Here is a 13134-nt window from a genome sequence, read left to right as displayed (position 1 = left end):
TTGAAAGTTGGTTGTTCTTATGTATTGAGCCAACAAGTGTTGGCTAGTCGAGCATAAAATTAAATAAAAATACTCGATACTCAATTAAAATCAATCGATAAAAGCTCGTTTGAATTCAGTTCGTAACACTTAACAAACCAAACTTGAACAAAATTTTCTATTCGATAAACTTTCAAACTCGATTCAATTTGTACAAAAATAATAAAATACACTCAAAATTATCAAATTACTCGAGCTTGGCTCATGGTTGATCTAATTAAAACTCATTTTAGCTCAATTAAAATAATATTCAAATTAAATCCAAACGTAATTTTTTAAATTTAATATTAATTTAAAATAAGCTTAACCGATACTATTAATAAATAGTTGTTTAAAAAAGTGAAAAGGTAGTAGTGGCTGATACCTCCAAGGAATGGCTCCAATAGCTACCTAACAAAAATTACATGACTATATATATGATTTGAAGCCTGACAGCAAAGTAATGAAATTGGAGGGATTTTATATGTATGATAATTTTAGGCATTTTAAGACCGAATTCGTATGGTATCCACTGTTTCTTGGCACAGGCAAAAACATAAATGGCTTACTATGTACGATGTATGTTTCCGAATCCAAACAATAATGTTTAGACCTCAAAGTACTGAATTTTTGGTTCATCTTAAATGTTCCTTATCATACAATTTGAATTGCGGAATGGTCCACACACGTCCCGGATTTATAGATTTTAGATTTGGATCCAGCTCACACCTGACTCAGATAAACACGAGGGATAATTACATTCCTCTCTTATAAATTTTGGTTTAATTACACGTAAACTTCTTGTAATTTGAAAAATTACGTCTAGCACCATTGAGGTTTGCTTCCGTCTAACAAATAAGTTCCTCTATTAATCAAAATTAACTGAATTTGCTGATATTAATAAAAAAACTAAATGAAAATTGATATTTACCCTTGATTGACTGATTACTGACTTATTGCAGGTCAAATAATTTTTTTCTGACTAAACTACTATTATAACGGTGAAAATATACCTTCTCAAATGCATTAACACTTGAAGACGTATGAGGGTAATTTGATCATAAAAAGATTTATTGAACCTGCAATGAGTCAGCAATAAGTCAAATAGGGGTTAATATGGATTTTTTTCTGATTTTTTTTGTTAATATTCGCAAATTTGGTGAAGTTTGACTAATGGTGGAACTTATTTCTTAGACAGAAGCAAGCCTCAGGGTGCCAGATGTAATTTTTCAAATTATAGAGATTTATGTGTAATTACACCAAATTTCAGAGGAGGGGAGTGTAATTATCCCTGAATTATAACGCTTATAAATATATTTGTAATTTTTTAAAAGAAAAATTATATTGTTTACGTCCCACGACATAAGTCTATATAAATAAATTGATCACAACATAGAAGTTTTCTTAAAATACTCTCTCTTCAGACATTCTCTTTCTGTTTACTTTCTCCCGTGTGTACTCACTTGTAGCATCACTAAAGACTCCATCAACTTGAGAGGTGTGTAAACAAATGGGTTGCTCTAATAGTAATCTACTAAATTAAGTGAGCAAGGCATGTTCGTATATTTGCACGCAAATTGGAACAATGTTTGTCATCATTATTTTGAATATAATTATAATTTATTTATTTTTTTATATGGACTAAGAATTATAATTTATTTTTAAAAATTTATATTTTTTTTATAAACTAATTGAATAGTTTTTATTCTAAAAAATTTTCACCTACCTCGTTCCATTTTTTCTAATTTTTTTAGAAAAAAAAAATTGATTATTCCAAACTTCCAGTCAAGAATTACATAATTTTAACAAATATAAAGAAGTATTTGTAATTTTTTAAAAAATAAAAAAATATTTATAATTATAATAATTTTAAAAAAAATCATTCTAATTCATCCTAAATTTTAATATTGACCAGTATAAGGAATCAATTGATATTAATTTATAAATAGACTACACTTCCTATCCAAAGAATTTATATAGATGGGCCAAATTGGAAGTGAATAGATGTTAGTTTTGTGATGGTATATTATTGGGCCTACCATATGGGCCCAATGTACTTCTGAACAGACTGGTGCTGACTCAGGACAAATATGTCCATGTTATCTGGGTGGAAATAATTTCATTTTAATTAACAATATAAAAAATAAAAGAAATGATTCATTTAGCTAATCACTGAATGCCACGTGTGTTAATGCACGAGCTCATAAACCTAATCTTTTCCCTACGTGGCAATCATCCTTTGGTTAGACGGCATATGCTATATTATTATTATTATTATTTTAATAAAAGCGAATATCGTTAAATTAATATTTCAATAGAATTTCTCAATGACAATCAAGTTACAAAATAAAATAAAATAATAAACTTTATGAATCTACATCTAATGGGGCTCAAATATATAATTTTATAATAATTCAAAGATCTCATTTTTAAATATTAGATTAGGACATCATTGACATTAATACAAGTTAAAAATCGTTAAATTAACACATAATAACATAATTATATATTATCCAACGATCGATAATATATATAAATGGAAACTTATATAAGCTGCACGCATCGTTTGGGGGTCGCGCTACAAGTGATTAATTACTAGTTTCATATAATTGAAATAGACAATTAAGAGACTAGAATAAATAAAAGCATAGCCATAATTATTCATCAAGATTTTGTTTATATTTGATCAGGGGTGGATTCAAAAAATTGAAATATTATAGAGGCTAAGTTCTATTATTTATGATAGAACCTAAATTCTAAGGTGCTCGAAATTGGGTAGTTTTAGGAGGGCCATTTCTAATTTGAAGGGTTAGCGCAATGATATAAAGTATTTTCACAATCGACGTCGATTTATTTAGTAAAATATTTTGTATTCGATTCTTATCGTGTATAAAAAGTTTTTGATCAGCGACATTCACAAATTATGAGAATTAATTCCAAATCTAATGAATTTGTGAACGTCTAGTTGAAAAAAACGAGGTGGGGGGGGGGGGGGATTTGGGGTTATCCCACTGTAACTAGTCGATGATAGTATATTTGAGGTTAAAAAATTAATTGAATTATTAGATATTTAATTTGATATAATTAGTAGAAGTTTATTTGAGCTCGACTAATTAATTAACTTGACTTTAATTTTTTTATTAATAAATTTTCAAACTCAATTTGAACTAAATTTATGTCTAGTCTTGTATCCTTTAGCCCAAATGACCCATTTTCAAGGCATCTCGAAGCCACTCCCCATAAGAATTTTGGAACAAAATTTATGCATCCCCTGTGAAATTCGATTCAACGCTTAAAGTTGTGTTTGCATTAGCTTTTGTTTTGTGGTGAAAGTTGAAAAGAAAATTATAAGTTAAATAATAATAAAAGTTGAGAGGCTGTTAGGAATAAAAAAATTAAAAGTGAAAAATAAAAAAGTTGAAGCGGGAATATTAGAAAAAATAACTTAATATTTATAATTTTATCGTTAAACTATTGAAATTGATAGGGAGTTGCTTAGAGATTTGGAAAATAAATTAAGCAGTTCAAAAGTCGAAATTGTACATAAAATAAAAATATTCTTTTCAACGTATTTTCCACCATAAGTTGATAAGCATTTATTTTCAATAATTGTGTATACCTAATTAATTAAATGGTCTAGATTAGTAACGCCATGTTTGGATCATTTTCTCAGCCAACTTAATGAAATGATATACTTGACTTAAATAATATGTTAATCTCAGAGGGTGTTTCGATGAATTTATAAGTTTTTTAAAATATTTATATGATGTCGGACAGTTTATACGATTATTATGAAGTGTCTGGTAATATTTTTAAAAATTAATATATAAAATTTAAAGATAAAATAGTATAATAATATGGTAACAATCACAATTATTGATTTAAATTTAGAAGAAAATAATAATATGATATTGTATATAATAATAAATTATATTCTTTGATTGATATTATATACTTTCTATTAAGTGAGCTTTTCTATCTTATTTTATATATGCATCGAATGTATCATAACCGCTCGTATTGATCTAAATTAGTGAGCCATTTGACTAGACACAAAGTGTAGGGGCATAACATTAATGGTATGCTTATAAGGGACACAGACTACGCAACCACCACTGTCCTACCGCATAACTATGATTATCTGCGTGTTTGCTCTCTTTAATGATATTAGTGGCCATGGCATATTGTTTTTACGTGCATATTATACATATTTTTTTATATTTTAAAATAATTATAAATATAAATAAATTATATAAATTAATAATTATATTTTTTTAAAAATAAAAAAATCAATTTAAGGTATTATCATCACAATAAAAGAACTGGTGTAGTGGCGTTAAAATGACGATGAGTCACTTTGCAAATTAAAAAAAATATAATTACAACTAATTTTAAGATCATCTAATTACGAGTTTAATTGTTGTATTTAAAAATTAGTGGGACGGTGTCACCAAAAGATCTTTTTCTTTTATATTTGTATGAGTTAAGCGTATTTTGGTGGACAACTTTGAAATATTGCTTTCAACTTTTTTGGATGGAGTGGATTAGGTCTGCACGGGAAATTTAGATAAATAATTTCAAATGATAATATATAAAATAGATTAAAAATTCATCACAATATTATTAAAAATAGCTTAAAATAAAAATTAAAACTCTTACGTCAACACAAACACAACATTAAGCAGCTAATAATCTTTACGCCTCTTCTGACTCATAATGACGATCCAAGACAAAACCCAACTAATTTCATTTATTATGAAAACGAAAAGATAATTGCCATCATTTATGATTTAAGTTGATTCATTATTATTGTTATTAGTATTAGTATTTCTTTGTATTTTTATCAGTTTGATTTTGATGTATATATGGAGTGCGAATATATTATTTTTTTTTTAGTTGTCATGCTGATTTTTTTAGGGTAAATTATAACGATCTCTTTTGAAATTTGGTGTAATTATGAATACTTTTTTGTTGTTTGAAAAATTATAAATATCCTCTTGATATTTGATGAAATTATGTAATTCTTGGATGGAGGCATGAAATTATCAACTATGTCCTTACTGTATTTCTTTTAAAAAAAATAAAATTATAAAAAAAATGGATGGAGTCGATGAAACTTTTTTGAAAAATTATAAAAAAAAAATTTCCACTTATTCAATAAAAAACTAGAAATTTTTTTAAAAAATAAATAAAATTATATTTTTAAGTCCACAAGAACAGTTTGGTCAGTTCACCAAAAGAAATGGATGAAAACCTAAAGAAGACTAACAAAATGGATTATTGTTGGACGGCCGTTAAAATCAAGAGATATTGATAATTTTTCAAACAATAAGGGCGTATTGATAAATATGTTAAATATCAAAAGAGGTTGTTCTAATTTACCCTTTTTTTTTTTTGTTTTTTAAATAAAATTTGGGGTGGCATTTTAGCTTAGTGGTTCTGAATTTTAATATAAGTAAATAGTCCAGAAGTGTTCGGGCAAAGCACAATCCCCAAGAGCAGAAACTATGGCCCAAACCATAGTTGTCATGAAGGTATAACACAATCACTCCTGTGGGCCGTACAGTTTGTATGGGCATGATCCATCAAAATTATAAATTTTAAGGGCCCACTATTTTTCTTGTGAAAATTAATACAACCCTATAAGAAAATGTACTGATTGGACTTTGAATTTGCCAAAGCTACTCAAAGCTCGTAAACCTGGCTTCTAAATTTTCAAATCCATTTTGATATATATTAAAACAATTCACCCTAGCGTATATAGTATTTGCGAGTATATGATCAGATAAATACAATAAAAATTTTAAAAGTTAAATCAGTATATGATTCACAACATATCAAGTGATTAACAAGTATTAAAGCAAAGAATAAAAATATTATCCTAAAAGATTAAAAGCCCAAGTGGCCCAAGACAAGCAGGAGCCTAGTAGGATTAGCGCATTGGTCTATTGCAAATTAGAGGACTTCGACCTTTAAGAAGATCCCGGCAAGAACCAGGTCCAAGCCTAGAGGCCTCTGCTACGCCCCTGTGTAGCATCAGATTCCTATGGGAACATAGTTGACACGTGACAAGAACTCTCACTAGCTAGCTCAACTAAGGAGTCCCACCATTGGCAGATAAGATACTTGGAGATGTAGGAAGTTGGCTCTCCCGTTTCATCAAATTGTGAAAGGTTTGACACTTTTACGCTCGTATGGAAGTGCCTCGGCAAGGATTGCAGGGTAAAAAGGCTACATCTCGACGGCGCTGTGGCAAAGGGTAGATAAGGGTCCTCTAGCTTAATTGTGGAGACCATTGTTCTTGTTCCTGAGCAACCTCCGATTTGGAGACTTGTCTTCCCCTCCTCCTGCCTCTACTCGTTCCCCTTGAAAGCCGAAGAGTCTTCTCGACTTCGACGAGGAGAAGTAAGGGGTGGGTTCACGGGGTGATGAGTTGTGAATTGAGCTATCGCTTGGGTTGTTGCTCGAGTGGACACATCATGGATCAGTGCTAGTAAAGCTTTTTAAGTTAATTGTATCATCGTCTCTTAAGGTAGAATACCTAAGATAAGCGATTCTCCTTGGGGCGGAGGTAATACTTGCTCACGGGGAGGTAGGGCCACCCCCCTGCGATGCGGCTTGTTCACGGGGTGAATCTTGGTCATGGGATGGTAAGGTTGTCTCTTTCAATAGGGCTTGCTCACAGTGTGAGGGGGTCACCCTATGAGGTGGTGGTTGTTCACGGGGTGAGAGTCACCCTACTTCATACTTGTGTGTTTCATGGGCAGCGTCCACCCCTTAAACATCACGAGATCGAGACCTGGTCTATACTTTCAATGTCGGAGTATAATATTCCCACAAACGGCACCAATGATGTGGTAGGAGATTGGGTAAAGAATTTCATAGGAAAAATACCCTTGGCATACAATTCCTTCTCAAGTCTAGTATTGGTAGGGAGAATTTTTTTAGAGAACGTAGGTTATGATTGGTCTTTTCAATGAATAGTAAACTTGGTTTAAAAAATAATATATGATATATTTATAATGGTATTGAGAGTTTTGAATGTAGTTGGGTGTATGTGCTTATTGTGTGGCTTGTATATAAAAAATTACTTTTTTATCCTTGTAAAAAATGGATAATAACAACATAAATATAAATAATTATTATTAATAATGATTAAACAAAAATCGATGCAAAAACTTAAATTATCTATTCTTAAAACTATTTTTTCCATGGCTATGAAATATAACAAATGTTGTTGCCATAGTTTTTAGGTTTTGACACGACTTTTAGCTATGACAAATGTTTTAGTCACACTTGCAAAAATTACAGCCAACGGCTATTGCATGGTCGTGATAAATAATTACTTACTACAATTATTTATTTCTAACCATGGCAATCAACCACGATTAAATATTAATTTTCTTCTAATGACTTTGTATTGTTATATTTTTATTTCGTGACACTATTATACAAAAAGAATATATTTACTTAATATGTTGTATTTCACAAACAAATTATTACAATCAAAAGCATAGCTACTATTTATTTTCTTTTTACATGTATCGAATGTGCACAACTAATAATACATAAAATTAGTGATAATATGAAAATTATCACTAATGCAGTAGTTGGAAAGTTATAGAACCGGTAATCTACTGTCATACTACATTACTACTTGCCCAACTCTGTATCTGAAACGTCACAGCAAATCTGAGAAAAAGAAAAGTGGATATGACGTTGTTGATTTGGGCTTGTGATTACCTGCAACCCATCACCTTAAAGAAATCGGCTATAACAGAGTTTTCAATTGTAAGACAACCTTGGACCCAATTTGATCTGACTTGTACTCCTGTATTTGATTTTTTCTGCTTTAATTCAAATTATTCTGAAAAAAACATTTCAAGAAAAAGGAGGTTTTGGAGCTTTATAAAGCACATAAGTTCCTAATCCATTGCCAATATGAAATGGGACAATACTATCCAGCATCATCAACCCTCTACATGAGGGGGGTTTGATGAGGGCACCAGTTATCTTTTAGACGAGAGGTATGAAAAGGTACATGATCCCATTTTCACAGACAGAACAAAATGATCAGTTGTTCAAAATTTTTGTAGAGTATTATTGGTTCGAACATAACAACATAATTTTGTTCTTAAAAAAAAAACTAGTCGTAAGGGAAAAACGGGTCGGAGTTCAAAGGCTGCACAAATCCCCCATTTTGTTACCAAAATAGGATGAGAAAGCACTGCGCAGCATCACAATGAAAGAAAATAATAATCCTACAAACATCCAAAAATCAAATCAAAACAAGCTTTAATGACATGTGCATTAGTGTCCCGATGCTACAATTCTGCGTGGCTTTTTGCTGTCTTGGCCTCTTGTCTTCTTCCAATCTCAATCTGATCATCTCCTTTCCCTTTCTTCACTCTTTAGTTATTTCTTCCCTGTCCCAATTCCCAGCCCCCCTTACCCCTTTTTCCTCTTTCTTCCATTATATACACACACACATATATATATATATATACTTACTTTTAATCTCGCAAAGGGCTCACTTCACGAGGCTCTTACCACTCTTTTTTGTTTCTTCTATTACATATATCATTCAAACTAAAGATTGACATATGTGACAATGTATACTGTAAAAATTTGTTGCGTCCACTGTTCACTCGATCAGTGAGATTAAAGTCCCAATATCTCATTTCTTGGTTTCACAAAAAGCCAAAAAAGAAAAAAAACAAAAGGAAAAATGGCTTCTGGCACATCTACTTATATTGATCACATTCATTCAAATCGACTTATTTCTCTCTCTCTCTCTCTCTCTCTCTCTCAATCTTCTGAGGTTGAGATTTTTCCAATTTCTGATAATGGGACTCGCTCACAATGTCATATGTTGTCATAGACTTCACCAATTTGCTGTTTCTCTTCTCATTCTCCTTATTTCCACCTCGTCCCAGTTGAGATTACTCACTGCTGAAGGTAATAAATGAGACTCAGTTACTTTCTTACATATTCACATTCATCGTCATGACATTCATAATTTGTTGTGCATCTTCTAATCAGGTCGAAAACTAGTAGCACAAACAGCTGACAGTTCCAAGGTAAGACAAACCCGTCGACTGATCAGTGTGTGTTGTTGTACGTGTTTCTTTAGGGTCTTGTTTTGAAGTTAATCAATTTCCCTTGCAGACAGTAAATGAAGAAGACAAAGCTGTGTTGAGAGCGCAGATAGGGTCCCGGCCGCCTCGCTGCGACGGGCGGTGCAGTTCTTGCGGCCACTGCGAAGCCATTCAGGTGCCGACAAACCCCCAAACAGGGAGTAGAGCCGGAAGCAGAAGCTCCTCCACTGCTGTTCCGGTTATTGCCTATGCTAGAGGCGATGACAATTCCAACTACAAGCCCATGAGCTGGAAATGTAAATGTGGAAACCTCATTTTCAACCCTTAATTTTTGTCCCAAAAAAACAAAACAAAGAGTTTCTAGTAATTTATCTTGTATATTATTATTATTATTATTATTATTATTATTAATTATTCGCTTCTTTTTTTCTCCTTGTTTGGTTATTATCTGGCTTGGATTATATGAATTATTACCTTTTTGAAAAAAAATTTAGTTGAATCAAATTCGATTGCATCAAATCGATTATTAAATAATTTATTATTTTTTTAAATTAATTTTATAATAAATATAATATACTTGTAGTATAATTTATTTGAGTTGAATTGAGATCAGATTAAATGATTGAGAAATGTTTATTACGATTTCATGTGGTTACTTTGAGTTGGATTTGACCCAATTAAATAAAACAAAATTCTATTTGTTTTTTCGGATATTTTTTTAAGAAATTTCCAAATGTGCTGCGTAATCTATACTATTAATAAAGTCTTAATAGTCTATTGTCGGTTTTTTAAATATATTGATAAAATTATTTCTATTTAGGAAAATAATATCAAATTAGTTTTTGTGTAATTTTATACTCCATTATATCACATCTCAATTTTTTTATAAATCTAAGATGTTATTATTTTTATATACCGATAATTACACTTTTCTTTCCATAGTTTAGATGTAATTACATATAAATTTTTTATAATTTGAAAAATTACATCTGATACACTTGAAGGTTGTTTCTGTTTAACAAATAAGTCTTTCCGGTAGTCAAAATTTACAGAATTTGCTAATATTAACAAAAAAAAGTGACAAAAATATTAACTCAAATTGACTTATTATAATTTATTACAGATGAAATAAATTTTTTTATAACCAAATTATCCTTACATATATTAACACATTAATGTATGTAATGAGGTATATCCTCAACGTCATAAAGGGTCGTTTAATTAGAAAAAGTATATTTGATTTGTAAGTAATAAGTCAACTTAGGGTAAATATCAATTTTACATTCAAATTATTTTTTTGTTAATATTAACAAATTCAATAATTTTTTTACTGATGAAGGGACCCAAATTGTTAGATGAAAGCAAATCTTTTGGATATCGTAACTACAAAAAATCAACTTGAAATTATACCAAACCTCGTAAGGATGGAGTGCAATTATTCCTTTTATTTATTCTTTATCACATTTACTATAATTCAAAAAATATTTTGACAAACAAAAAAGTAAATTCATAATAATATTTTAATAAATATTTATGATTTTAAATTAAAAAAAATAGACACATGAGACGTACAAGCGGTACTAGTATTTACTAGTGGTGTTATTACCATAAGTTTAGAAAGTACCGAACGGGAATTAATGAATAGCATAAACTGTAAAGGCAATCATAAAATGCTCTGATTTCTGTAGCAGAGATTCTGATTTGTACAAATTCAGTACACGCAATAAATACGCATTAAATTACGATACACCAAAACCAATAGCATGATTAACAAATATGAGAGTGGTAAGTTTTAGAGATCTGTGCCTCCTCATTTTACTTCACACCTCCGTTACGTTAAATCTTTCTTTCATGGAGACCTGTCCTCTCTCAAATACTATACTGATTTTGTATTAACTGATAAATTTAAAATTATTATTATAAATATATTTTAAATTATAGTAGTTATGAGTTTTATCGTAATATAATTATTAGGCATGATTATACCGTCATCATTTGATTTAATGTAATTACACGTAAATTTTTTTTGTGATTTAAGAAATTACATTTAATACTCCTGACATTTATTTTTGTTTAATGAATGAATTCATTCGTTAGATAAAATTTGTAAAATTTGCTGATATTATAAAAAAAATAAAAGAATAAAAATTAATATTTACCTTGTAATGAGATTTTGATCCGAAAAGATTTGTTGACCTGCAATAAGTCAGTAATAAGTCAACCGAAGCTAAGTATAAATTTTCGTCCTCTTTCTCTATTTTTTTTTTTCTTGTGTATGTGTATTAATATCAACAAATATGATAATTTTGACTAATGAATGCATCTATTTATTGGATGGAAATAAAATTTCAGGTACTAGATATAATTTTTTAAGTCACATGAAATCTATGTGTAATTACAACAAATGTTATAGGAGGCGGTGTAATCAATTATTCCTAATTAATAATAACAAAAATGTGCAGTATGTTGCTTTATAAATACTTAGTAACATATTTATAGGGTTAAAAAATAAATTAAACTATTAGATATTTGATTGAAATCGATCGACAAAAGTTCGTTTGAACTCGATTTGTTACATAACGAACCAAACTTGAATGAAAATTTTTGTTCGGTAAAGTTTTGAGCTCGAATCGAGCTCATTTTTAATTAGTGCAAAAATAATAAAATATATTTAAAAATATCAAATTTTTCGAGTCCGACCCATGTTTGCTCCAACTAAAGCTCATTGAGCTTGATTAGATCAATAATCAAAATAAAGTCAGACGTAATTTTTCAAGCTCGATAATAATTCAAACAAGTTTGAAAAATCATACGATCAGCTCAACTCGAATTATTTATAGCTCTAGACATTTATAGCGTATTTGTGTTACTAATTGCTTATAGTAACAATTTTTAAGCAAATTTTTCTTGTCACTAATTATACCCAATGACAGTATTGTCACTATTTAAATTTGTTCAAGTTGTTGCAGTGACAATACAAATTAAAAATTATTGTCACTTAATATTTATAATATAATTAATATAACCATTTAATTTTTTGGTATGATATTCTGTTACATTTATTGTGCACACCGATATTAAATATATAAAAAAAAATTAAATGATTGAACTATATAAACTTTTCAAAAATAAAAGATATGTAAAAAAATTATTTATATAGTTAATATATAAAACATCGAATAGAGCATGAGTTTAACCGAAAAAAGAAGCATACAAAAAATCTTATAAAATATGAAAATAAGAAAATAAAATGAAACGATGATTTTCGTGGCTCTTGTACATATGGTGGATTATTATTATTTTTTTAAATTGAGATAAAATCTTTATAAATTATAATAAATAACCTCTTATAATTACTTTAATATTTAAAAATATTATTAAAAGATATAAATAAAATAAAAATAATATTGGGTGGCATCAACAGCAGACAATGGTTATCTTGATTAGCAAGGAACCTGGGCTTCTGGGTTTTCTCCTCCAAAGCTGATAAAGTTGGGCAGTCCCATTGGCAGAACAACCTGAGTTCAAATTCAGTAGTCTGATTTTATGCTTACTATACCCATCTGTCATCATCTCATGTCGCAATGCCTAATCATTCATATTGCTGTTTAAAGTAATTTCAAATAACTATTTATTAATTAAGACAAATTTCATTGTTTAAAATTAGTTTTTTTTTTTTTAAGTCAAAAGTTACGAACAACTCTCGATAAATTTCTACAATTTATTTGTAAAATTATAAGTATTAAAAATTACTTCGTCAAATAACTGATAACTTTTTTTACAATTTATTCTCACTATATAAATAAAAGTTATTGAAAAAACACGTACCATCAACGTAGCAAATATGGTCATGAGAGTGTGCAAGTGTCACATTTAAATCATAATTACGGTCGACCACAACTCTATTCAAATACAAAAGTGCACCAGAATCGCTGTTTCTGATCAACATTGGCGTACTCCCGTAAGTTACTACGTGTTCAAATAAATTCGATCCTATAACTCATATTATAATAAGACA

General features: G+C 29.5%; 1 protein-coding gene across 1 annotated transcript; it reads left to right on the top strand.

Moving 5' to 3' along the window:
- The first annotated feature begins 8560 nt into the window (after window positions 1–8560).
- Window positions 8561–9523, top strand: LOC105158567 (EPIDERMAL PATTERNING FACTOR-like protein 2). The gene is made up of 3 exons (XM_011075356.3): window positions 8561–8976; window positions 9061–9098; window positions 9187–9523. The coding sequence occupies exons 1-3, from the start codon at window positions 8865–8867 to the stop codon at window positions 9442–9444; spliced, it is 408 nt and encodes a 135-aa protein (XP_011073658.1). The 5' UTR covers window positions 8561–8864; the 3' UTR covers window positions 9445–9523.
- The last annotated feature ends 3611 nt before the right edge of the window (window positions 9524–13134 follow it).

Source organism: Sesamum indicum, linkage group LG13 (genome assembly GCF_026168435.1).
Source record: "Sesamum indicum cultivar Baizhima isolate 11 linkage group LG13, ASM2616843v1, whole genome shotgun sequence".
In the NCBI taxonomy this organism is placed as follows: Eukaryota; Viridiplantae; Streptophyta; class Magnoliopsida; order Lamiales; family Pedaliaceae; genus Sesamum; species Sesamum indicum.
This window is presented reverse-complemented; position numbering and strand designations above follow the sequence as displayed.

Excerpts from the sequence above, each read along its gene's own strand:
- LOC105158567 (XM_011075356.3), top strand. The coding sequence starts at position 8,865 with ATGGGACTCGCTCACAATGTCATATGTTGTCATAGACTTCACCAATTT. Across the intron at positions 8,977-9,060 it reads GAGATTACTCACTGCTGAAG|GTCGAAAACTAGTAGCACAA; the intron begins GTAATAAATGAG and ends TCTTCTAATCAG. Across the intron at positions 9,099-9,186 it reads AAACAGCTGACAGTTCCAAG|ACAGTAAATGAAGAAGACAA; the intron begins GTAAGACAAACC and ends TTTCCCTTGCAG.